Genomic DNA, 25,839 nt, shown 5'->3' on the forward strand with positions numbered 1-25,839 from the left:
TGATTTCGACCGCTTGTATTTGTGATATTGTCCTTTCAGTCATGACCAAAATCTCATAAGGATGAGAGGTAGAATCACCGTATCCATGAGGCACTAGTTCCCCAACGCAATCATGTGTGTTTTGGTCACTACTTGAAACTTGGGATGGTGAGGGTAGGAACATACAGTAGACTGACTGGAAAATCACTATAACTCTCTGGCACCAGACAACCTATACAATCTTGTTCCTTTCGGTCACCACTCGAAGTGTTTGAGGGTCAGGGTATGCAAATAGATTGACAAGTAAATCACCACATCGCTGAGGCACCAGACACCCTATGTGATCATGTTCCGTTCGGTCACAACCAAAAGGTTGTCAGTGTGAGGGTAGGAATGTAGACTGATAAATCATCGTATCCCTGAGGCACCAGACACTGATGCAATCTTTTTCCCTTTGCTCACTACCCGAAACTTGACAGTGAGGATAGAAACGTAGACTGAATGGTAACACCAGACACCCTACAGGAACTTTTTCCTTTCGGTCACTACCAAAGCTCATGAGGGTTGGAATGGAGACTGACCGGTAAATCACTGTATCTCTGAGGGAACAGACATGATGCGATCTTCCTTTCGGTCACTATCAGGTGATCACTACTGCAGGTAAGGGTAGGAAAATAGATTGACTGGTATATATATAGCTGAGCCACGTCAGTCCAATACAGCAATTGCATTCCCTTACTGTCCATCTCACGCTCCATCAAGACCCCAAGATACCACTTTCATTACTAAGGACCATGGCCTCAGATTTAGAGGCTTCTACGCACTGAGCTGCAAATCTCCCAGGCAGACATTGACGGTCCTATTTAGATGAATCCCAGGGAACCACATCATCTGCAGCTAATAAGGGTGAGATCTTTAGGTGACCAGACTGGACCGAGACCGCTACGCTCTGGCTGGTATCTCACCTGCATGTAGCGCTGACTGATGGCGCTCTCATTCAGGGCAACGAACTCGCATGAGCCCTTCTTGGCCATGTCCACAAAGTACCCGGAAACGGCGCTTGCCCCTGTGTAGACTGGAGCTTTCCAAACCAGGACCAGGGAGTGACTGCGGACCTCGCTGAAGGTCAGATCGTAAGCCGGACCTGCGGCAGAGGAAAAGGATGAGACGGTGGTGACGAACAAACTAAAACGAAAATTTGCATTAGGATAACATTAGGATTAGCAAACATAAGCTGGAGAGTTGCTAGTGGAGAGGATTGCTAACCGGCTAACATCAACCAGATGTGTTGCTTACTCTGATCATTGTCGAGACGTACTGCTAACACTGTATATGGGTTTTTGTCCATTTTGCATGATGAAAATTAGCATTCGCATTAGGGGCTATGTAAACAGTAACATGACGGAGAGTCTTTTGCAAAATGGGTGTACCTGGCTGCTCCATGGTCCAAGCGTCACACTTCATCGCGAGGCTTGGAGCCGAGGGCAAACCCACGCCTGCCAAATTGGCCGCCTGAACCTTGAATTCATAGAAGGTTCCCTCCGTCAGATTATCCACCTAAGGAAAGGCAAGTTTATTTGTATAGTCTTGTTTGCAAAGAAGATATTTGATTCTTGAGATGTTCTTCACCTAAAGCAACAATCGCCACATGTAGATATGCACTTACTGTAGTTAAACAATACCGAATACTAATATATTACTAAATATTTTGAGAACCCCCAAGATATGGCGCACAGACCATGGAAAGCCATTGCTGTAAAGGTACAAATTCAGTCGCAAAAAAAGACGCAGGACGTCCCCAGAGGGTTTCAGACACTCACTGTGCACACTCGGTCCATGATGCCGTTTACGTTGACCTCCTTCCAGACAAGGGAGTCGACGTCGCGTCTGTCCACATAGTAGGCGATGACCTTGGAGCCACCGCAGCGCTTGGGGCTGCTCCAGGACACCGTCATGGAGGAGCCATCGCAATTCAACAGGCTTATACCGTATGGGGAGCTGGGGGTGGCTAATGGACAGGTTAATGGTCAGTGGTGGGAACCAGTGGCACGACATGCATGTGGTACCTGGGCCTTCAGTGGGGACTTAAATGACAATCCACCTGTTAATAGCATCAGTTTCATGTAGCAATTATAGAAACCATCAATAAAAAAATACAAAAAAATAAAAAACGCAGCCTGCAACTGTTCCATGTTTGAGTTTACTTTTACTCTACATTTGCGAACAGATATTTGTACTTTCTACTTCTTTCTTTCACCTCAGCTGATGATGACACGATGTAAAAAAGATGTAAATAGAGAGAATGCAGTGCAAATACTTTGTTACTTCCCGCTACTGCATTTCAGAGTCTGTACCTTTTTACTTTGACTTAAGTCATGTTTTTAAACAGTCCTTCTCCTTAAGTACAGAGTGTGAGTACTTTTGCCACCTCTGGTTTTGGTACTGTTAGTGAAAAGTGCATCAGTGGTGGGTCAGAACCACATGGATCTTAAAATGTGTCTTGTGATGACTATAAGAAATCATGTGAAGGAGCAGGTGGCGTGCAGATCAGGGCAGGAGGGAGGCACAACCATTTAATACATACCACACTCAAACCCCCCACCTGGTATAACAACAGAATAGCAGAGAACATGAAAGGACCGAAGGACCCGACGATAACCAAGCGGTTTGTCGTCAAAGCTTCCGGGCAGTGCTCACCCAGGGCCGGCTCTACTGCGATGGGTCCCGACTCCTGAGACTCTTCGCTCAGTCCGAAGACATTGACGGCTTGCACCCGAAACACGTAGGTCTCCCCGGGCGTTAGGCCGTGCACCACAAACCTGGAAAGATGTAACACCGTCCTGTGTAAAAAGAGCTAAAAGTGACCGTAGACTAGACTGAAGAAAGCAGGACAGTTGCTACTGGAAAAGCTTGCTAAGTGGCTAACTTTGACCGTTGTTTACTCTGGAGACACATTTAGAAGGTTTATGTGATTAACAAGGAGCATTAGCTTTAGCATTAGCAGATATAAGTGTACAGAAGCGGGAGTCCGTGAAGATCACGTGTTGTTTATTCTGGTCATTGTAAAGACGTACTGCCAACACTGTGTAAAAAGAATGTTCAGTTTAACATGGTTAAAAGTAGCATTAGCCGACAAGCGAGAGAGTTGCTAGCAGAGATGCTTTCTAATCGGCTAACTTTGATCACACGTTTTGATAACCCTGGTTGTAGAGATGTGTTTTTCATATTTGTCAGTTTTAAATGACAAAGCAGATATAGTGGACTGGGCAGTTGTCTGTGTTTGTTGTACACATGCCTTTTCAGTTTTACATGATTAAAAATGAGCAATGGCGGATATAAGGGGACAGAATAAGGAGAGTTGCTAGTCGGGGGGCTTGCTAAATGGCGAACTTCGATCACACGTGTTGTTTGCGCTGGTCGTTGTAGAGACGCGTTTGTCTTGTTTGTCAGTTTCACATGATTTGAAAAGCAGCATAAGCATTAGCGGATATAAGTGAACAGAACCGATAGAGTTGCTAGCGGAGAGGCTTGCTCACTGAATAACTGATCACGTGTTGTTTACTCTGGTCATACTGCTTTATGTTTAACATGACGAAAATTAGCTTCACTGTTAGCATTATTGGATATAAGTGGACAAAAGTGGGAGAGTTGCTACCGGTGATATATTTTTATAAAGATAGAATGCCTGCATATCAAAATAAATAAGGGCGGTTCTGTGAGATCAAGATAGGCGTAGCCTGGGAAAAGGAACAATAAAGATTGTGTATATTCGCAAGTATAAGTCATTTATCTGGGCTTGTTTCTGAAGGTTGTAACATTTGTTGTTTGCCTTATAAGAAGTGGAACTTTCTGGCACATTCCACCCCACCCCCTACTCAGAGTATAAGATAGATAGCGCTTCTTTGTTTAGGCAGAGACAACTGTCCCTTTGGTCTCCAGGAACTGCAGTGGTCTTTCCTCACATAAGATAACTCACAATTGGTTGGTATGAATACTTTTGGCTGTATTTTTACCCACCTTTAACAGCGGGGAGGCTTGCTAACTGACTAAGTTAGTATACACGCCAATCACAGATGGTGTTGTTGTCACAGTGCACAGCTTAACACTGTGGAAGTGTTACTGTCAATTTGTATTTGATTAAAAATTAGCATTAGCATTATTGGACATACCCTAAGTGGGAGAGTTGCTAGTGGGGAGGCCTGCTAAACGGCAGGGAGGTGTGCCAAATGGCTAACTCGGCATACAAGCCAATCACACCTGTTGTAACAGCCACAATACTTAAGTATATGCTGGACCTGTTGAGTTTGAAAGGTTTGTGGTTGCAGGCAAACCAGTCCTTGCTGCCCACCATGCGGCCGTCGATGTAGTATCCCATCAGGTCTTGCTGCCCATGCCTGGGTGCCTCCCACTGGACGAAGACAGATGACTTGGTGTTGCGGGTGGCGACCGGTTGGCCTGGAGCGGATGCTACGCCTGCTTGTTGGGACAGACGGGTAGGACACGTTGGCAACGGGGCAGCTAACCAAGCACTAACGTTAAATGTTGCGTCCAGTCGGCTATTTGCAGTGAAGCGTGCTCCACTCCCAAAGTGTGTGATCTGACTTGAAATCCAACAACAACAACAGCAATAATTATAACTGTGTTCTTGCCTCTTTGTGACTTAAAACAAACAAACATAACTGTGCAATTCAAAACAAACTGTTTATGTTCCTGGAATATTGAGGGTCATATTGATCTGATTGGGCTCATTTGGGTGAATTCGCAAAAAACAAAATGGCCATCTGTATGTTCAATTTCGAGCATGGGTCCTTGAGACTTTTTCATGTGTCATATTACGATGGACATGTCCACCCAATGTCATGCCAACCGATTAAACTAGTGTCTGGGCTAATTTTTCCCCAATCATTTCAGGGGCCACTACTGAGCAAATTGGTCTCAAAATGGCTACTTCATAGCACTATGGGCGACTTTTTGTTCAATTCCGGACAAAGGCCATTGGGATTTGATATCAAATGGTGACATTGGTGTCCGGGGCTGATTTTTGTCAAACTTTCTAGGCGGCACTACTGAGCAAAATGACTCCAAAATGGCCGACTTTCTGTTCAGGTGCAGACACGGGTCCTCGAGACATTTTGTGCATCGTATTATGACAGACATGTCTGCCAAATTTTGCATTGATCACCGAAACTGGAGTTTTTTCTAAATGACTTGAGGGGTGTTGTGTTGGGGACCTGTAAAATACACATATTTTCACCTGAATGCACCTGCTTTCATTTGGTGTTTCAGACACTTTTGGATAGTTAAACATGTCCTGGTCAAATGTACCCTTTTTTTTAAAAAAACATTTTTTAAGCAAAAATAAATACATAAATTGTAGGAATGAATGAATAAATAAATAAATGTATTAATTTGTAAAGGCAAATACATTTTTAGCATAAAACGTCTTCTCTACTTGGCTTCACAAGGGTCATATCAACATAGATAATGAAATTGTTTGCACACTTCTTAAAATAATATAATATTTAAAATGTCCCGGGTGAAAAAAGTGAAACCAAATCTGTCAGAATTACTTTTTGGCATGAAACGTCTTCCCTACTTGTCCGAGTCAACGTAATCAACATTTCTACACTTTTGGCAGTTGACATGTTTAAGTAGAAAAGTGTCGCAAATATGTGGAATGAATTATTTTCAAGGTCTAGGTTGATTTTAAAATTAGGCCACGCACATGAGAGGAGGCTTAATGTGTGTGCAGGGTGCTCAGAGGAGGACACACTTTTAACGTGTAGGAAGTAAAAGTGAATAAAAGCAACCTGGTACGTACCAACAGGCAGCTCACAACCTGCAACATAGCGTTTCACATAGTCATGTACACTACAGAATGCGAAATATAATGTACAGTAGGAGATAATGTGCTACGTTGAGGGACGCTGCTCCGTTCCCTTACCGTCCCGGTGCGCCTTCCTCACGGGCTCTGAGGGCTCCGAGGCCGGGCCGACGTCGTACGCGTTGAACGCAAACACTCGGAACAGGTAAGCGCGCTCGTCCGGGAAATCAAAGACGGCCGAACGAGGCGAGCGAAGCTCCACACCCGTGTTGACGCGCCGCCATGAGCCGCCAGCCGCCAAACACTGACGGGACATCACATACGACGAGCGACACAGTGGGACTCCCAGCTAACACGTCTTGAAAATACGCCTCTTTATGACTTACTTTTTGTAAACAAACGATTTTCATCTGGATATGTTTGTGATTTAGCAACGTTCTTTGTCAACAAAGGTCTTTAACTTGATCTTCACTTTGTGATTGACCAGCTTTTGGTGAAAAAAGCACTTTGATTTGGGTCTGTTTGTCATTAGGCGACTTTTTGTGAACGAAGGACTTCAACTTGGATCTGTTTATGGTTGACGTACTTATTGTGAAGGAAGGAATTTGATTTGGATCTTCTGATTGTGCCTGACTAACTTTTTGTGATGAAAGCACTTGGACTTTGATTTGTTTATGGTTGACAGACGTTTAGTAATCAAAGGAATTTGATTTGGATCTTCTGCTTGTGCCCAACCAACCTTTTGTGAGCACAGGAGTTTGATTTACAGTTGATCTTTTTTGAAAACATGACTTCGATTCTGATTTTCATTTTGGCTCGACCGACTCTTTGTGAACACAGGACTTCGATTTGGATCTTTTTCTTTGTGCTCAACCAAGGACTTCAATTTAGAACTTCTGTTTGTGATTGAGCCACTTTTTGCGAGCAAAGGAATTTGATTTGGATCTCTGTGTGATTGGGTAACTCTGCAAAGAAAGGACTTTAATTTGGATCTTCCGTTTGTGCTTGACGTTTTGTGAATGAAGGACTTTGATTTGGATCTTCTGTTTGTGACTGACCAACCTTTTGTCAATAAAACACTGAGTTGGCTCTCATATTTGTACTCAACCAATGTTTTGTGACAGAGGATTTTCTTTTAGGGGGTGGAAATGACTGATTTTGATCTGTTTGTGCTTGGGTTACTTTTGGCAAACAAGGGGCTTTGATTTAGACCTGTTGATGATCGCGCGACTTTTTGTGAACAAAGGACTTTGATTTGGAGGCTCTGTTTGCGACGACCAACTTTTTGTGAACTAAAGATTTTGATTTGGACCACACGCACACACGCGCACCTGCTCTACGGCGTAGTACAGTGGTGCAGGTCCACGCTGGCTGGGCGGTGTCCAGCTGAGCACGACGTGCGTTTTGTAAATCTCAGACGCGTGCACATCGCTGGGCGGATCAGGAATGGTCGCCTGGCCTGAGAACGTACGGTGGATTCATTAGGCTTGTTTATGGTGGTTTCAAAGTTGTTTAAAGGTGTGCTTTAAGGTTAGGATTATGGTTGGTTTAGGGTGGATTTAAGGTGGGTTTGAAGTCAGGTTTAAGGTTGTTTCAAGGTGGGTGTTGGGTTGGTTTACGGTGGGTTTCAAATGAGGTTTAAGGTTGTTTCACAGTGTGTTTAAGGTGGGCTCAAGGTTGGTTTCGGCTGGGTTTCAGCTTGGTTTTAAGTCAGACTCAAGGTGGGTTTAGGGTTAGATTTGGGTGGGTTTGAAGTCAGGTTTAAGGTTGTTTGAAGGTGGGTTAAAGGTGGATTGAAAGTGGGTTTAACGTTGGTTTCGGATGGGTTAAAGGTGGGCTTGAAGTCAGGTTTATGGTGGATTCAGTGTGGGTTTAAGGCTGGTTTCAAGGTGCGTTTAGGGTTGGACGAAGGTGGGTTTTAGGTCAGGTTTAAGGTTGTTTCAATTGGGTTCAAGGTTGCTTTGGGAGGGTTTAAGGTGTATTTTAACTCAGGCTTGAGGTTGTTTCAAGGCGGGTTTATTGATACTAACATTGTTTTATGGTCAGGAATAAGGTAGGGTTAGTTGAAGGTTCTTTTAAAGGTGTGTTCAAGGGTATTTTAAGATGGGTTGAAAGTGGATTTCAAGGTGTTTTTCAGGGTGGCACATACAGTCAGTCGCTACCAGAATCCTGTTGTACCTTCCAGCTCATGATTCCTGGTGACAACGTGGTACTTTCCCTGCCTCTTAATCACTGTGACGGAAAAGATCAGAAGTGTGAGGCGGAGCGTCCGTTTCCTTTTCCGGCATTTACCTTCGTGGCTACCTTCCAGCTTGGCGCTCTCGGCGGCGTCCAGGGCCGTGACTACGTGGGACGGGCGGGAGGCCCTGCTGACACCCGCGCTGTTCACGGCTCGGACCCGGAAGCGGTACGAGTGGCCCGGCTTCAGGCTGTGGACCGGGTACTTGCACACCTTCACCGGGGCGTCGTTGCACTGGACCCATGAGTCGCTCCCCCCCTCACACCTGCAAAATAAATAAATAAATAAATAACAAATTAAAACATTGTTCAAGTAGTGCTGCGTGCTAGCTACTAAATGATCATATGTGGATCAGGTTACAAAAATAGTTAGAATGGATATGTAATACATGTAAAACACTTCATTTTAATAATATGTCATGCTCACTTTTTAAATTGTATGAATTATAAATAATTTAATTTTAATTAGTTAATCAATTATCGCCTCACAGTTCTGGGGACTGGGGTTCAAATCCCAGCCCCGCCTGTGTGGGGTTTGCATGTTCTTTTCTCCGGCCACTCCGCTTTCCTCCCACATCCCAAAAACATGCGTGGGAGGTTGATTGAAGACTCTAAAATTGCCCGTAGGTGTGAATGTGAGTGCGAATGGTTGTTTGTTTCTATGTGCCCTGCGATTGGCCGGCGACCAGTTCAGGGTGTACCCCGCCTCCCGCCCGAAGATAGCTGGGATAGGCTTCAGCAGCCCGCGACCCTAGTGAGGAGAAGCGGTAAAGAAAATGGATGGATGGATAATCAATTATCAAATTAAATTTTAAAAAATCCATCCATCCATGTTTTTCTGCTTATCCGGGGTCGTGTCGCGGGGGCAGCTCATGCTCATTTTTATATTTTATTATTTATAATTAATTTAATTAGAATTATTTAACCAATTATTATTATTTTACAGATACTTATGTATTTACGTAAAATTATTTGTTTTAATAATACAACATTATTTAATGCAATTTTCAAAAGGCTATTATTTAGAATTAATTTAATTATAATGATTTAACCAATCATTGAATGAAATATTTGCTTTTTAAAAATATCGATATTTCTTTCATGTTGCATTGTTAATCTTAATGATAAGGTAATCATGCCATTTATTGTACTATTCATTAATTGTATAGTTCTTCATTTATTATTCATTTAAAATAGTTATTTTGCTCATATTTTTTGTTTTTGTATTATTACAATAAAGCAAATAAATAATTTAAGAAGCTAAATGAATTGGAAAATTATCAAAATTAATAAATATATTTTCGGAAAAAAATAGCTAAATGAATGCAGTGGGCCTCTGTGCTACATGCTAACCAGCAGCGTCACATGACCGGTGAACGCATCTACCTGTCCACAAAGTAACCAGTAATGGCTGCCTCGTCGACGGTGTTGGGTGGTTTCCAGGCAACCAGGATGTATTCGGAGTTGATGTCATACGCCTTGACGCTCATGGGGGCTCCGGGGGCCCCAGCCACAGGGGGGGTGGCATCTAGGGGACAAAGAATAAGAAGTGATCAAATGCTAACATGCTAACACACTAGCATGCGCTACCTGAAACAAAGAGGTAGGCGCAGTGCTCGGAGGTGCCGTCCTTGGTGAACACGCGGATTGTGTAAAGACCCTCGTCGTCCTTGGCCAGGTGGGGCAACACCAGGCGAGCCACACTGCCGCCCACCGACATGTCCACCAGGGGGCCAGGCTGCAAAAGTTTATCTGGAATAGGACCACAACATGGAGTGAAACAAGCATAGATGTCGTGGAATAATCTTGGAGCATTGTGGAACGAAACATTGAAATAACTTTAGAACTTGGTGGAATAATGAATGACTTTGTGAAATAACTGTAGAACATTATGGAATCATTGTGGACTGTGGTGCAATAATTGTAGAACATTGTGCAATAATTGGGGAACAATGTGGAACGTTTCAGAATAATCACAAGAAATAATCATAAAACATTGTGGAGTGATTGTGTCGTTATAAACAAAGAATGTAGTGGAATAATTGGAAAACATTGGAATAATCATACATTTGTGGAATAATTGTAGATGGTGGTGGAAAAATCCAAGGTAGCTGGGATAGGCTCCAGCACAGCCGCGACCCGCGTGAGGATAAGCGGAACGGAAGATGAATGAATGAATGAATGAATGTGGGACGATTGCAGAATGTCATGGATGAATCATAAAACATTGTGGAATACTGTACTGTAATTCTAGAATGTTGTGGAATAATTGGATAACATTGTGGAACGATTGCAAAATATCATGGGTCTCTCATGAAACCTTGTGGAATAATCATAGAACATTGCTGAATCATTTGAAAATATGGTCATAGAACACTGGAATAATCATGTTGTCTAATCATAGACCTCTGTGGAATAATTGATTGTTGTGAAATACTTTCTGATGATTGCGGAATAATTGTAGAAGGCCTCACCGTCTCTGTACCACTCGATGGTGGGGGGCAGGTTGGGGAGATCGGGGACCGCCACCAGGGAGCACAGCAGGCTGGCCGACTCGCCCTCCACGCCGAATGTGACCGGGAAACAATGCACCAGGCTCACCTCCAACTTACTGAAGTGGCTCCCGCTCAGACGGGGAACTACAATGATGGAAGAAATGTACAATCATCATAGAACATGGTAGAATATTCGTAATTAGTTAGGTTGACGACGCCGGTGGAAATTCAGCTCCTGCGGGTCCACGTTGTTAACCCGGGCCACGACCGATCCGGGATGGAATTCTTTGGCTGAACGCTCATATTTGTTTGGCAAAGTTTTAAGCCTGATGCCCTTCCTGATGCAACCCTCTGCATTTATCCGGGCTTGGGACCGGCCTACAGTTTGCACTGGCTTTGCCCCCCATGGGGCTGCATTAACAATCCTAGAATGTTGTGGAATAATATATGTATTTTTTTAAGCATAAACTAAACTGTGCGAGATTTCAGGTCTGTCTGCGTCATCTTACCTATACCGATCTGGCTGGACCATCCGCCTCCACTCGCTCCTGCGCAGACACGAGAGTCGTCATAACGTCACTGTTCCGCAGCTCGACACAACGGACGGGAAATGTGTAACGTACACTTACTCCTGACAGTGACTGTGGCCGCGCTGGCGGCTGTGCCGTGTGTGTTGGTGGCCACGGCGCTGTAATCTGCAGTGTCGCTCACGACACACCTGAAAAAACACATTGCGGAATAATGGCAGAACACTGTCATCATCACACAACAACGTGGAATCATTGTAAAACATTGTCCAAAGATCACAGAGCACATAGATTAGGGGTGTCAAACTAATGTTTTTGTCGCAAGCCACGTTGTAGTTACGGTTTCCCTTAGAGGGCCATTATGAAACCATATAAATGGTTAATCCCCTCATATTATTGCATATATGTTCAAACTGGGCGGCACGGTAGACGACTGGTTAGAGCGTCGGCCTCACAGTTCTGAGGACCGGGTTTCAATTCCCGGCCCCGCCTGTACATGCATCAATTGGGGTCTCTAAATTGCCCGCAGGTGTGAATGTGAGTGCGAATGGTGTGTTGTTTGTATGTGCCCTGCGATTGGCTGGCAACCAGTTGAGGGCGTACCCCGCCTCCTGCCCGATGACAGCTGGGATAGGCTCCAGCACGCCCGCGACCCGCGTGAGGAGAAGCGGCTCAGAAAATGGATGGATGGATGCTTTAGGATATTGTGGCATCATTGTGGAACGTGAAAACAGTGGCGGTGGAGTTAAAAATGGGCATACGGGTGATGTGCGGCGAAAGCAGCGCTGGCGTCGTCGGGTGAGAATAGAAGAAGAAATGTGACCTTTACTGTGCTCGCAGACTATTTTAAAGGTGTCTCCTTGACCACCACATGGTGAAACAAGACGGGGGAACATTGTGGAATATTCATAGAACATTGTGGAACGATGGTATTTTGCGATGCCAAATTGTACAACATTCCGGAATGTGGAATTGTTGCAGAACGTTATAGAACAATCACAGAAGTTTGTGGAAAGACCGTAGATTGTTGTTGAACAATCACAGCAGCACCATGTGGAATAAGTGTAGAACATTGTGCTAGAATCCTACTTGCGAGGCTCCTCTTTCGTCTCCTCGATGACCACGCGGCGTATTAAGGAGAAGTGGGCTTGGCCTCACACAGTGAAGAATTTGCTCCAATGAAGCTCCAATGACGCAAAGGTCAGCAGAGCTTGAAACAGCTGAGGAGTCTTGAAGGAGAGCAACGGGCCAGGAAGAACCCCCTCCTCTGTTTCCCCCCTCCTCCCTTCCAGCCTTCAAACATTTCACCCCACTGCCCAAAATGTCCCCTCCCACATTGTTTACATGAAAGGTCAGCGCTCGACAGTATGCTGCTTCGAGAGCACGAGTCTCGAGACAAGGCTTTAGATCAGAGTGGGGAAAGTAGGAAGCAGAGAGTTCTGCAATAGAAGATGCAACTGAGAAGCAATGGGACAAGATTTCCCCAAAAAATCACAGTCTGGTAAAATGCCAAGTCTGGTTGGAGCGGCAACTTCAACCTGAGTGTACCACGCAGTACGACTCATGGCTCTGAGACGCTTGAAAACAAGTTTGTGAAGACGATATAAGCAAGGTCATTTGCTTTTGTGAAGAATTAAAAGCCTCTGGTGGGGGGTTGGCGTGAATTTCACCATTAGTTTGGGAATCAAACGAGTGATTGAACAGGATTTGGGGGGGTAGTGTTTATGTTGCTGCGCTACCGTATATGATAGCAATATAAGATCGAATGGAATTATTTACAAATAAGATATTACAACTAGAATGAATTATTACTTTATTAAAATAAACAATTGAACATATATTAAATTATTACTCTCCTTATTTTCTATTTGAGCTGGCCCATCTGTCTGTTTAAAAATGTCAATGTTGGCCCACCCCTGATTTCAAAACTCTTTTTAACCATAGGAAATAATGATTCCTCTGAACATTCGTGAACATTCGTGAACAGTCACACAAGTTGACATACGAAAATAAAGTAAAACTATTTGTGATACTGCCACCTGCTGGTGTTCTATAGGTAATGCTCATGGAATGAATGATATTGCTCATTCTGCGCTGAGTAGCAGGAAGGTTTAAAACCAAGTTCCATTTCCGGCTTTATTGATTGACATTGAACACAATTGTCTTGTGTGTGTGTGTGTGTGTGTTGTTGTTTGTGTTCATCATTTTTGTTTGTTACCATTTGTTTGTGTTTGTGCTGTCATACCTGCTAATGATCAAACTGTGTACTCCATACTTGCTCTCAATCTTGTACTTTCCTGGAGCGCTCAGAGGGTCCACTGGGACGCCTCCTTTGTACCTGCACACAGGCGCAACTCTTCAACTTCAGGGAATAACCCTGGAACACTGGGGAATAATAGTAATACGTTGTGGAATGATTTGATAGTGGTAGAACACTGTGGAATAAATTGAATAATTGTAGGGTGCTGTGGAATAACTACAGAACATTGTGAAATAATTTGCAGAATGTTGTGTAACGAATCAAGTGTAAATAGTCTTAAGGTGAGTCCAGCGCTGTGGAATTATAAAAATAATGTCGAAATAATCGAACGTTGCAAAAAAATGATTGGTGATCATTGATGAATAATTGTTTAACACTGTAATAACCTGAAACATTGTTGAATAATTATAAAATGTTGTGGAATCATTATAGTAGACTGGAATAATCACAGAAGGTTGTGTAATAATCAGAACCCTGAGGAATAATTGTGCAACACTGTGGAATAATTGCATACTGTTGTGGAATAGAACACATAAAACTGTGTGGAATAAATGTAGCGCACTGGATTAATCATGGAACATTGAATCATTTTAGAACATTGTGGCAATACCTTCAAACGTTCTGCTATAATCAAATGTTGCGGGGAAATCTAGAATCTTGTGAAATCATTCTAAAACTTTGTGAAAACGTGGAATTGTCGAAGGATGTTGCAGAATAATCACAGAATGTTGCAGAATTACTAGAAAATCGGGGAACAATCACAGAACGTTACGGAATAATTGTAAAACACCAGAATCATAGAATAGTGAACACTATAATAAATGTAGAGTGTTGCTGAACAATTTTAGAACATGGTGAAATTATCTTCAAACATTCTGGGATATTTATAGCATTTTGTACAATAACGGTAGAACCTTGTGGATTAACTGTTGGAACATTACGGAAGTGTCACAGACAGTTGTAGGGCAATCATAGGAACCACTAGGAAACTGTTTGATAACCCTAAAACGATCATCTGTGGAACGATCATATAACATTGCGGGACAAGGGCAGAACATTGTGGAATAACTGTAAAAGAATTGTGGAATAACTGTAGAACCTTGTTGAATAAATGGTAGTGCAGTGCAAACGGCAGACTGAAAGAGGTTAAAAGGTTTGTTTGTGACCATTTGACGATGGGCATGGGGGTCCCCAGCACGGTGCAGAAGAGTTTGACGGGCATCTTCTCCCACACGGTGTGAGGCCGCAAGGCCACGATGAAGTCTGGCATGCGCGGGATTTCCTCCAGCAAATCCACTTTCCTGTACATCTTCTCTTTCACCTGGCACACAAGACGGACAGGATCGTGGCTTTGGTTTTTGGACTGGACCAGGCTCTCCTTACCTCTTTCTCGATGGCCAGACTATCGACTTGAGCCTTGGTGGAGATCCTCATCCTTTGGAGTTCCTCCTGGATGACAGCCAAGCCCTTTTCCAACTTTGTGCTCACTCGCTGGTACTCCTCAGTCTCTCCTGTCTCTTCGCTGGTCCTACGGTATGCAAACACATTCTTATTAGACAGTAATACATGACATATGACAAATTCAGCATTGTGAATGAATGGCATCACATCGTAATCGGAGTGAATCAAATCAAAATTGATTTGAACTGTATCTCAAATGGAGTGAATCATATCACAACAGAAGTCTTGCTGTATCGTCATTGTCATAAATCGCACCGTATCTCATTGCAACTGGAGTGAATCGTATCGTAACTGGAGTGAATCATATTGCATCAGAATTGGAGTGAATTGCATTGTATCATAATTGGAATGAATCGCATCAGAATTGGAGTGAATCATTCATGGTTGCACAACCCGAGTGAATTTTACTGTTTGGCAAGCGGAATGTATCGTTTCATAACTAGAATTAATCGTATCATATAACATCACAATTGGAGTTGTTATCAAATTGTAATTGGAAACAATTGTATCAAATCGGACACCAATTGGAATTATTTGAGTTGTATCATAACTCGAATGAATCCGATCATATCATACTTTGTGTGAATCGTCTCGTATCATGTGAATTGGACTGGAGTGAATTGTACTGTGCAATAATTAGTGGGTATCTTATCATAATTACAGTGAATCATATTGTACTGTAATTGGAGGGAATTGTATTGTATCACATCACACTGTAATTAGACTGAATCGTAATTGGATTATATCGTAATAGCAGTGAATCGAATTGTACTGCAATTGTGGTGAATTATATCGTAGCGCAGCTGGAGCAAAGTTGATCATATCATATTGCAAATGGAGTGAATGGTATCATATGATAATTGGACTGAATCGTATGATATCATATTTGGAATGAATTGTATCAAATCCAATTGGAATTGGAGGGAAGTGTATCATATCACGTTACGAATAGCTTTTTACGTACTTTGACTAGATCGGATCTTGGCAGTGCATCAAGAAACGCATCCTTGACGGAGACGCAACCGCTAACAACACGAACACTTTCACCTCCTACTTGTCACTAGACTTGAGTGCAAGTCAGCGGTCGCTTACCAAAGAATTTCCCTGCCGCGGACTGAGTTGCAATTATTGACTCACTCCATTTAAAATAGACGCAAGGGACTCCAGTCGCATGGCTTGAGTGCAGGTAGACTTTAAGTTTCCAATTTTAAAACTGGGGACTAAAACCTATAAAGGATTCGACTCGATTTGACTTTGACTCGGTATTCATGAGACCCGACTTGACTTGACTTAAAAAGTCTGAGTAAGTTTGTATGACCCAAGTCATGACTTGACTTGCTTGAAATTTAGTAGGGGACTCGACTTGAGACTTGCTTGAAACATGAATGTTAAGGCTTAACTTACTTAACTCCCATCTCTGCCACATCCTAAATCCGGGTCGGCGCGGCTAGGTGTTAGCTTACACCTCAGAATAGCGCGACATCTCCGACATGACGTGTCATCCTCACCTCTGCCGAAACACCGGGATGGTGTACTCCGGTTCCGCCATTGCCTCTGTGGCCGCGGCCTGCACCTGCCTCGTCGACTTGGAACTTGACTTGCTGCTGACCGGGGAAACAGAAAGTCAGCGAGTGGCTTCTTGTCTGAGAAATGGATCTATGTATAATTGTCACATACAACGCTGCTGACTATTCTTGCTGCTTTTGTTCACATGCAGATCTACATATGCAGTACAGTATAGAACGGACAGTATCGTATAGTATTGCTGGTGTTACATTGTCAATTGTCATTGTCATCGACTATTTGTTGATCCACAAAGAGTTTATTTGTGACAATGTGGCCCCCCACATGACTGGGCTGTGCACATGACGACACGGCGGCCTGCGCTGCCTCTCAGACAATTTTCCATTTCATCACATCGCTTCAGAAACAGTCAAGTGGATCAACTCTTGCAACAAAAGTCGACACACGGAAACATCGGAAGTTCAGCGTTAATAATCGCAGAATATTATAGGATGAGGGTAGAACATTGTCAAGTAATTGTACAACATTGTGTAATAATTGTATAACTTTGTGGAATAATCCTAGAATGTGGGGGAACAACTGTAGGCCATTGTGGAATCTCGTAGAATCATTGTACAACATGATCGTATAACTGCAGAAGGTTGTAGAACATTATGGAAAAATCGGAAAATAGTTGCAGAGCACAGACGGAATTGTAGAACTTTGTGGAATGACAATAACATTGTGGAATAATTGTAGAATGTTGTGTAATAGCAACAGAAAACTGTGGAATCATTGTTTAATGTTGTGGTGAAACAGAACATTGTGCAATAACTGTAAAAGATTGGGAAATATTAATGAACTATTATGGAATAATCATTTCATTTAATATTATCACAGAACACGGGAACAATTGTAGAATCTTGTGGAATAACCAGAACATTGTGGAGCAATTGTAGGAAATTATGGAATAATGGTAGAATGATGTGGAATTTACCTAGTATTGTGGAATAACTGGAGAACGTTGTGGAATAATTGTATAACACTGGAATAATTGTATAATTGAACATTGAACATTGTGGACTAACTATAGAAGATTGTGAAATATATATCGAATGTTGTGTAATAATCAGAACATTGTGGAATAATTGTAGAACCCTGTGGGATACCACAAAAATCATACAATACTCTGCAGTGACCCAAAAATGGAGACTAAACATCGAATATTGTGGAATAATTGTAGAATGCTGTGGAATAATTGTAGAATGCTGCACTAATCAAGAGATTTTTGTGGAATAACTGTAGCACATTGAGGAACAATTTTAGATGAGGTAATAACAGTAAAGGTTGTAGAGCATTGCATTGCAGAATAACTGTAAAAGTTGTGGAAGAACTGTAGAAGGTTGTCAAATAAGTGTAAAACATTGTGGAATAAGTGTAGAACGTTGCAGAATAGCTGCAAAACATTGTGGAATAATTGTATAGCATTGCGGAATAACTGCAGACCATTGTGGAATATGAGTACAACATTGAGGAATGACAGTAGAACATTGTGGAATAAGTGCAGACCATTGTGGAATAAATGCAGACAATTGTGGAATAAGTGTCGAACATTGTGGAATGACAGTAGAACATTGTGGAATAAGTGCAGACCATTGTGGGATAAATGCAGACAATTGTGGAATAAGTGTCGAACATTGTGGAATGACTGTAGAAAATTGTGGAATAAGTGCAGAACATTGTGGGATAAATGCAGACAATTGTGGAATAGGTGTAGAACATTGTGGAATGACTGAAGAAAATTGTGGAATATGTGAACACCAATACGGGATGATTACAGAACAATCATTCATGATTGCAGAGAGTGAGTGTAGAACACAGTGGAATGGATCTAGAACATCGTGGAATGAGTGCAGAACATTATAGAACAGAAGGTGCTGAGCATCAGAGGCTGCTCCATTTAGCATTGTGGCCCCTGCAGCTTGTCATGCAAAGCATCCGCTGGTGCAGCCTGCAAGTTAATGGAAAGCCATCCTGCCCAAGCGTCACACGATGCTAAAGCTAAGCTAAAGCAGCAGAAAGCTCTTCGGTGAAGGCACAAAGGCTCGGCGTGACGTTTTACGCCAAACTACAAGCGGACATGTGCCCCAACATGTAGCGGAACCTCCAAATTCGTACTAAGTCAGCAAAAATACGCATCCAAAGTTTAAACCAACGCCGTTTGTTTCTAGCTAGTTCTGTACGGTGTCCTTGAGTCCCCAAAAAGGCAAACGTAACGTTTCCTATTTACTGTTATTAGCATGTTTTTACACTTAGAGCCTCGTTGACCTTCACTAACATAAGACAGAGGGATTATTTTTATTTTTTTTGTTCCATTCACAATGAAAATTTGGTTTTATCACTATATCCATTGCTCCTGTTTTTTTAGGGGCGAATTTGACCACATTTTTGGAGGGAAAATAGGTTGAAACTCATGTTGAAACACTCCTAATGTTATGCATAATGTGCGATATTGTTTCCATTGGTTTTCATTGCGTTTTGAAGCTATCGTGTGCCACTTTTTTCCTCGTTATCCAAGGCAAAGCTGTAGCTTCTTTGTTTTTACACTTTGCATGGGGTCCGTAAAGGTGCTGATCAAAAATGCGCTATTAGTCAGTAACCTTTGAGCACTGGATACCCAAAGCTCTGAACCAACGTTCATTATTGAATTCAAGTGACTAGGACGTATTTATTTGGATTTGTTTTCCGTAATTTAAGTGGGGAAGTCAGCTGAGAATACATTTTTACAAATTTACGACCTGGCCAAGAGGCTAACGAAATAGTTTTACACACATGGTTATATTACAATAGCAAACAAGTTCAATCACACTAACCTCTTCGTTATCTTAAAGGAGAGAAGTTAATCATCTTTTTGTTATAAACCCTTGTGTAACCTCTTTTTACATGTTTAAGACTGACAGTTTCATTGTTTCTAGTGGTTACATAAATAAATAAATAAATAAACTTAAAAGAAAACAGTTAACACAATTTTTTTTAAATTATTCGTTAAAGTCTTTTAATGGAATTTATTTTTGTATTTACTATCTTTTGAAACTTACACTTCTTTTTACACTTCTTTTACTACTTCTATTCACCCTTTAACCACCTACATAAAAAGTGAATGTTTTTATTTTTCGTTTGGGCAGTTATAACATAAATAAAGCTTCAAAAATATGAGCATCTACCAAATAGTTAGGATGTCATTTAATTGAAAAAAAAGAGCATAATAATGGGAAAAAAACAGGAAGGAAATGTTCTTTTTGAAAGAAATACACACCTCAAAGGTTTGGGACGTTGGATTCACTGTATATTTGTATTGTTTTCTATTATTGTTTGCTGCTGTTTTAAACGTTTTCGAAATATGAAATTTTACCTAACGTGTATATTCCTAGTATATCATTTATCATCAATCCTCTAGGTTAGAGGTTCCACTGTGTTTTATACCCCCGCCCCTCCCACCCCAAAGAAATGTAGCGTTTAGCTGAATGACATAAAGTATGTCATAAAAGTAATAAAAGACGAGCCACACGTACGCTTAAGTTGAACGCAGCCAAGCAGCGAGAGGCAGCGTCCCGCCGCACCGTACCTTTGTGTCGTCTGCTCAGAGACGACACGCTTGGTGCTGTACTGATAAGCGAGATCACTTTTCACTTGGCTGCCGCGATTCCGCTTATACCAGGGAATGACTTTGGAAGCCATGACGGGAACACTGGAAAGGAAGGAGACCTCGTGCGTGACCAAGGAGGAAGGAGGGAAGGGACACCAAACATGTTAGTCATCACATCACCACCATCCACTATATGGTGGTCATACTGTGTGACCAGTTAGTGTTATTGTCTGTTAAGTGTTATTATGAGTGTATTGAAAAATAATATACAAATAGAATCAGAACAGTGTTCCTCCACTACATCGCAATATTTTTTCAGTATATAGATAGGCAAGTCCCAATTTAGAGATGCATGCCTTCAGTATAGTACCAAATTGTACATGGTGAGCGGCAATGAACGCTACTGGAAATGATAACTAACAGAAAGAAGAAGAGGCAGAGAAGGTTGTTGTTGGTTGGTGTCGCTGCTCCGTGTGTATGAAAGTACCAGTTGTTTTAGGGTTTAGAAGTACCATAACATCAATACTATTTTCCATTAGCCGGTCTACTTTGTTCTTTCCTGCTAAATCCAGTGTTTGTGTGGAAAACTCAACTATTTATGCTCCAATTTAAAGGCATGCCCCACATCACGTAGGGTATCATTCTTTTGGAATGCAAAAAAAGGGGGAGAGCCGTTAAGCGATCTGGCTCAACTGTTGAAGCCTGCTCGGATGAGAGGCGAAACGTCTTCTAAGACAAACTGTACAGTCCACTTGCGATCGATTCAATGGCCTGAGAATTAACTATTTGTTTTTTATAGAGTAAAAAAAAAAAAAATCGTTAGCATCTCATGTGCAGTTTACCAACATCTGGATGCAGAACCTTAACATGATGAAGCCGACCGGCGAAAAATGCAAACTCGTCTTCCGGACGAAGGTACGTGGAGCTAATCAAGTTGCATGTGTCTTTGCTTTTTAACCATCTATTTTAAAAGTTCAGTTAATAAATCTCAAATTCTTTGCTAACGAGAATAAATCAGATTATTAGCAGAGGTCATTATACACCAATGATAACACATATATTAATGTAGACATCGATTTTGGCCAGGAAACAACTGCAAATCCGACACATTGTACCTTAAAAAAAAAAGAAGAAAGAAATCGTTCCCCAAAGCTAGTTTCATTTAGCAGCTTGAAATTTGGTAGACATGTCTATAATGAGTACACCAACAAAAAAGCTTTTCTGCCATTTTGGTTTAAAGTGGCCATTTTACATTTTGGCAATTTTATTACTCAACTTAAACAGTGTTTGAAAATGAAACCAGTTTTATTTAGCAACATGACATTTGGTATACATGTCTATGAGGAGACCCCCAAAAAGTCTCAAGAAGCCATTGCCCAACAGAAACAAGCAAAATAGCTGACCTATATTGCATTGAAACTGCCATTTTAGGCTCCATTTTGGCCATTTCCCCAAAACTTGTCTAAATAACTACACTTTCAAAAATTCAGCCTCGAAAGCTGGTTTCACTTAGCAACATGAAACTTTGTAGACATCTCTATCATGTGGAGTAGATAGAGCCACAAAAAAAGCCTCAGGAAGGCCATGACTGAAAAGACAGGAAGTCTCCCACTTTGGTTTGAAGTGGTTTCCAGAGGTAATCCAAGAGTTCAACTGCACACGATTAAAAACTTGACCAAACGTTTCACTTAGCAATATGAAATTCGGTTAACATCTCAATCATGAGTAGACCCGCAAAAAATATGGATGTATTCTGGAGGACAGACTTGACGGCCCTTGAAACGTTTGGCCTGAGGAGCTCACAGCGCTCAGCTATGAATAGCTTGCAGCCGTCAGCCGTGATTAGAGAAGTGGAAGTGGGAAGAAAAGTGAGTCATTAACACCACAAAATCCTTCAGCGTGATACCATTAAATGCAATACTCCTTCTTATACTGTGGATTGAATTTATGACAGAGTGACAAGCAGACGTGCTTCCACTCTGGAAAGTTGACTTTTGAACCCTCCTGTTATGAAACAGACATTACTTATTCATGTTTTATGTTTACATGATGATATGACGTGATAAAAATTGCAAATGCAAAAAATGATTGACCAAATGTTCGTAAAAAGAAACAAAAAAAAATACAACCCATTTTTTAAAATGACTATTTTCTAGATTCATAAACTTTACAGTGGATTAATTGATATAGGGAGGTATTTTCAAATAAAAATTCATCCATCCATCCATTTTCTGAGCCGCTTGTCCTCAGGCTGGCGCTAACCCTAACCCTAACATACAATTCCTATAGTTAGGAATATTTAGGCACTTAACAAACATAAAGGAACTGACACATAGCGTTATAATTCAAATTGCTGGGGTCGAGGATAAGAAATATTAGTAAATTTCAAGGTAACAGGTGGGTTTTGGGGGGGTCAATTTGACCCATGGCTGTTTTAGCTGTATAAAGCGTAGAACATATATATTTAGGGCTATTTGGCCAGTCAAAAACGTAAACTAACCGACACATAGGAAAGAAATTGTATAATTTTTTTCGAGGGGTGGGGTTGGGGTCAATTAGACCCAAAGCTGTTTGAAACATAGAATAAATATAGTTAGGGCTAACTAGGCAGTGACCAACCAGCAATTAACACCTAGACTTCTATTGCTAATAGTTTTGGGGGAGTTTAACTAAAAGAAGGGATAAGACATTGTTAGTAACTTTCAAGGTGACAAGGACGGACGGTTTTGCTGAGGTCAATTTGAGCCGAGGCAGCTTTAGCTCTATAAAACATGCGACACATATATTTACGGCTTCTTGGGCAGCCACCAACTGACACACAGACTTGTTTTTATTTCTAATCATTTCTTGGTCTGTTTAAATTGCAATGTGAGCAGGACGGTTAGTGGTACATTTGTGACAATTCCAAGCCGATACAAAAGTGAGCACTTACCCCCGAGAGATTAAAAGAGCGCAAAGCAACGGCGGCGTTGGCGGCGCTGGAGCGGGCGGACGTGGCTTGGGAAGGACTTTGCTGATGGGAAGAAAAACATTAGCCACATTAGCCCCTCGGCGGCCGGGGGGCATGCCGATCCCCTTCCACCCCATGTATGGACGCGCCTGTGACTATATATAGCATTTACCTACAAATTCTACTCTGACCAGCTTCATCTACATCATCTTCGAACTCTTTGTTTCATTCTTTGATTCGTTTATTATCCCCCAAATTAACTCTTTTCTTTACATATTTTTCTTCCAATAGTCACCTTAGTATTACTTTTCCGCACATGTACTTTAGTTGTAAACAATACATTTCAACAGGTAAGTTGTACGCCCATTTGCATACAAATGTAAATATCATTTATTTGCAAGAAGGTGATGAAAGCCTGATGAACCCTTTTTAGGTTTCTAGGGGGTTAGGGGGCGCCTGTCCTCCTTAGCTGCACACTTGTGAACAGCAGTCAGCTATTTTTAAACTCCTGAGACACACGGATACCCCTCAAGTCTTACTGCACAAGCACAAGAGAGAAATTCAGCTCTCAAGCTCAAACAGTAAAGTGGAACAAAAATTGGCTCGGTTAAGCCCACTGGATTGAATTTTTTTTTTTTTAATTCAGCCCCCAAATCCAGTTTCATGTCTATCATGAGAAGACCCTAAAAAAAAAAAAAAAAAAGTCCCAAGAAGCCATGCTCGAAAAGACACAGAAAAGTCTGCAATTTTAGCTCGACGTGGCCATTTCAGGGACGTTTTGGCCATTTTTCCTAAAAACTCGGCTTTAAAAGCTCCAAGTAGCCATCTTAGTGTCATTTTGGCCATTTCCCCCAAAAGTCTAATAACTCAGTTTGATGTAAAATCTTTGTCAATTCAGCCCCTGAAGCTAAGTTTCACTTAGCAGCATGAGATTTTGTAAAAAAAAGTCTCAAGAAGCTATGCTCCAAAATACACGGGAGGTCGGCCATTGTAGCTCCAGGGGACCAATTTAGGGTCATTTTGGCCATTTTCCCAAAATCTAATAACTAAGTTTTAAAATCTTTGAAAATGCAGCCCTGAAGAGAGTTTCACTCAGCAACATGAAATTTAGTAGGCAAGTCTAAAATGAGTAGACCTGCAAAAAAAGCTTCCAAAGTCATGCCTGAAAAGAAACAGGAAGTCAACCATTTTGGTTTGAAGCAGGGATTTGAAACTTTTGGCCATTTGCGCTAAAGACCCAACTTTTTTGCCTGGGGAAAAAAAAAAAAACAAGGAAAGTCTCCCACTTTGGATTGAAGTTGCCATTTCAGGGTAATTTGGGAAATTTTCTTTCAAAAAAGAAATTTTGTCCGTTTGCTACCAAAGTTGAAGCGCTTATACAAGACCGATGAAGACCACTAAAACGTGAACATTTTGAGTTTTTCCTTATTGCATGTGGACACAACATGGCAGCAACGTTTGTCGCGAGTTCATTCCGGTGAACATTTGCCCCCTGGAGGTGCTTGAAAATGCAACGCCTGAAGCCATTCCCACTCACTGGAGCAATTTGAAAAGAAGAAAAGTTCTCGAAGCCATACCCCCAAAAACACAGAGAGTCTAGCATTTTGTTTTAAAGCTGCCATTTCAGGCTCCTTTTGGGAATTATAAAAAGTAAAAAGTCCTAAAGTTTTGGGAAATTCAGCCACTGAAGCAAGCTTCACCTACCAACATGAAATTTGGTAGCAATATCGATCATAGTAGACCCATAAAAAAGTCTGAGGAAGTCACGCCAGAAAAGACACATGAAGTCAACCATTTTTGGTGCAAGAGGCCATTTCAGGGTCATTTTGCGCATTTTTCCAGGGGTACTTCAAAAACCTTCCGAGAGATTAGGTCTGATGGCTACCAAATTTGAACCACGTAAACTAGACAGAGGGCTAAATGGAGAGATTTTTGTAATCCTCTTTGTGTGTGGGCAATAGCAGCAAAGTGTGACGAGCGTTTATGTATGTTTGGTTCAGTAGTGTTCACTTGACAACCTCAAATTGAGTCGGCATGTCTACCATGAACAGACCCACAAAAGAGTCTCAAGAAGCCATTCTTGGAAACAAAAAGAAAGTCCGGCATTTTAACAATATTTTATAAATGTTTTGACCAAAATACAGCGTATGTCATCCGAGGTTCATAAAAGCATGTTTGAATTCCTCTGCTTTAACGCCACTCACTGACAAACATCAGCTGATCTTAACTTAAGGACGAATGCACGGGTTCACGGTGCAACACTTCCCTCTGGCGGCCAACTCCTGAACATGACATTTTTGTGAAGAGAGAAGGAGCTCCTGCCTTTCAAGTTTGGTAAAAATATTTCCTCCCACATCCCAAAAACATGCACGTTAATTGCAAACTCTAAATTGCCCGTAGGTGTGAATGTGAGTGCGAATGGTTGTTTGTTTGTATGTGCCCTGCGATTGGCTGGCAACCAGTTCAGGGTGTACCCAGCCTTCTGCCCGATGATACCTGGGATAGGCTCCAGCACGCCCGCGACCCTAGTGAGGAGAAGCGGCTCAGAAAATGGATGGATGAATTTTTCTTTGGCATTTGTTGTTGTTGTTAAGCGAACCAGTGATAGCAAGGAGTACGGTGGCCTAGAAATGCAAAACAATGTAACAAATTGTGAAAGACTTTCAGAAAACAAAAACAAAAGAGGAAACACTAACATTTCACAAAACACAAAAACAAAAGACGAAACACTTTAACATTTCAGGAACCACAAAAACAAAATCAGAAACACTTATCCAAAAAGTGTAATTGTAATTTGTTTCATCTTTTTTGTAAAAGTGTGTCTGCTTTTGTTTTTGTGTTTCCTGAAATGTTGAAGTGCTTCATGTTTTGTTTTTGTGTTTTCTGTAATGTTGCAGTGTTTCACATTTGTTATATTGTTTTGCACATCCAGGCCACTGTAAAGGAGGGACAATGC

The 25,839-nt window shown here is 41.7% G+C and overlaps 2 protein-coding genes across 13 annotated transcripts in view; one reads left to right on the forward strand and one right to left on the reverse strand.

Moving 5' to 3' along the window:
* myom2a (myomesin 2a) overlaps positions 1 to 23,022 on the reverse strand; it is a 36,336-nt gene extending 13,314 nt beyond the window's left edge. For 2 of the 11 annotated variants that reach the window (XM_061770210.1, XM_061770221.1), the window contains exons 1-22: positions 22,866 to 23,014; positions 19,913 to 20,035; positions 16,293 to 16,388; positions 14,707 to 14,851; positions 14,490 to 14,644; positions 13,309 to 13,401; positions 11,166 to 11,254; positions 11,046 to 11,084; positions 10,516 to 10,680; positions 9,632 to 9,793; positions 9,428 to 9,569; positions 8,108 to 8,307; positions 7,982 to 8,035; positions 7,135 to 7,262; positions 5,924 to 6,107; positions 5,801 to 5,818; positions 4,275 to 4,455; positions 2,677 to 2,798; positions 2,564 to 2,581; positions 1,800 to 1,987; positions 1,410 to 1,536; positions 945 to 1,123 (exon numbers count right to left, since the gene is read on the reverse strand). In XM_061770210.1, coding sequence (XP_061626194.1) covers positions 945 to 1,123; positions 1,410 to 1,536; positions 1,800 to 1,987; positions 2,564 to 2,581; positions 2,677 to 2,798; positions 4,275 to 4,455; positions 5,801 to 5,818; positions 5,924 to 6,107; positions 7,135 to 7,262; positions 7,982 to 8,035; positions 8,108 to 8,307; positions 9,428 to 9,569; positions 9,632 to 9,793; positions 10,516 to 10,680; positions 11,046 to 11,084; positions 11,166 to 11,254; positions 13,309 to 13,401; positions 14,490 to 14,644; positions 14,707 to 14,851; positions 16,293 to 16,388; positions 19,913 to 20,035; positions 22,866 to 22,999 — 2,742 coding nt within the window. In that variant the 5' untranslated portion in view covers positions 23,000 to 23,014. Of the gene's footprint in view, positions 1 to 944; positions 1,124 to 1,409; positions 1,537 to 1,799; positions 1,988 to 2,563; positions 2,582 to 2,676; positions 2,799 to 4,274; positions 4,456 to 5,800; positions 5,819 to 5,923; positions 6,108 to 7,134; positions 7,263 to 7,981; positions 8,036 to 8,095; positions 8,308 to 9,427; positions 9,570 to 9,631; positions 9,794 to 10,515; positions 10,681 to 11,045; positions 11,085 to 11,165; positions 11,255 to 13,308; positions 13,402 to 14,489; positions 14,645 to 14,706; positions 14,852 to 16,292; positions 16,389 to 19,912; positions 20,036 to 22,865 lie in introns of all 11 variants that reach the window. The other 9 variants (XM_061770213.1, XM_061770212.1, XM_061770211.1 and 6 more) reach the window with 9 other exon arrangements.
* The window catches only part of LOC133476611 (hexokinase-1-like), a 55,449-nt gene continuing 33,945 nt past the window's right edge, over positions 4,336 to 25,839 (forward strand). Inside the window, exon 1 of one of the 2 annotated variants that reach the window (XM_061770235.1) lies at positions 4,336 to 4,472. The gene's annotated coding sequence lies outside the window, so the exon portion shown is untranslated. The remainder of the gene's footprint in view (positions 4,473 to 25,839) is intronic. The other variant, XM_061770233.1, reaches the window with a different exon arrangement.

The sequence above is a fragment of the Phyllopteryx taeniolatus genome, chromosome 4, assembly GCF_024500385.1.
Source record: "Phyllopteryx taeniolatus isolate TA_2022b chromosome 4, UOR_Ptae_1.2, whole genome shotgun sequence".
Classification (NCBI taxonomy): Eukaryota; Metazoa; Chordata; class Actinopteri; order Syngnathiformes; family Syngnathidae; genus Phyllopteryx; species Phyllopteryx taeniolatus.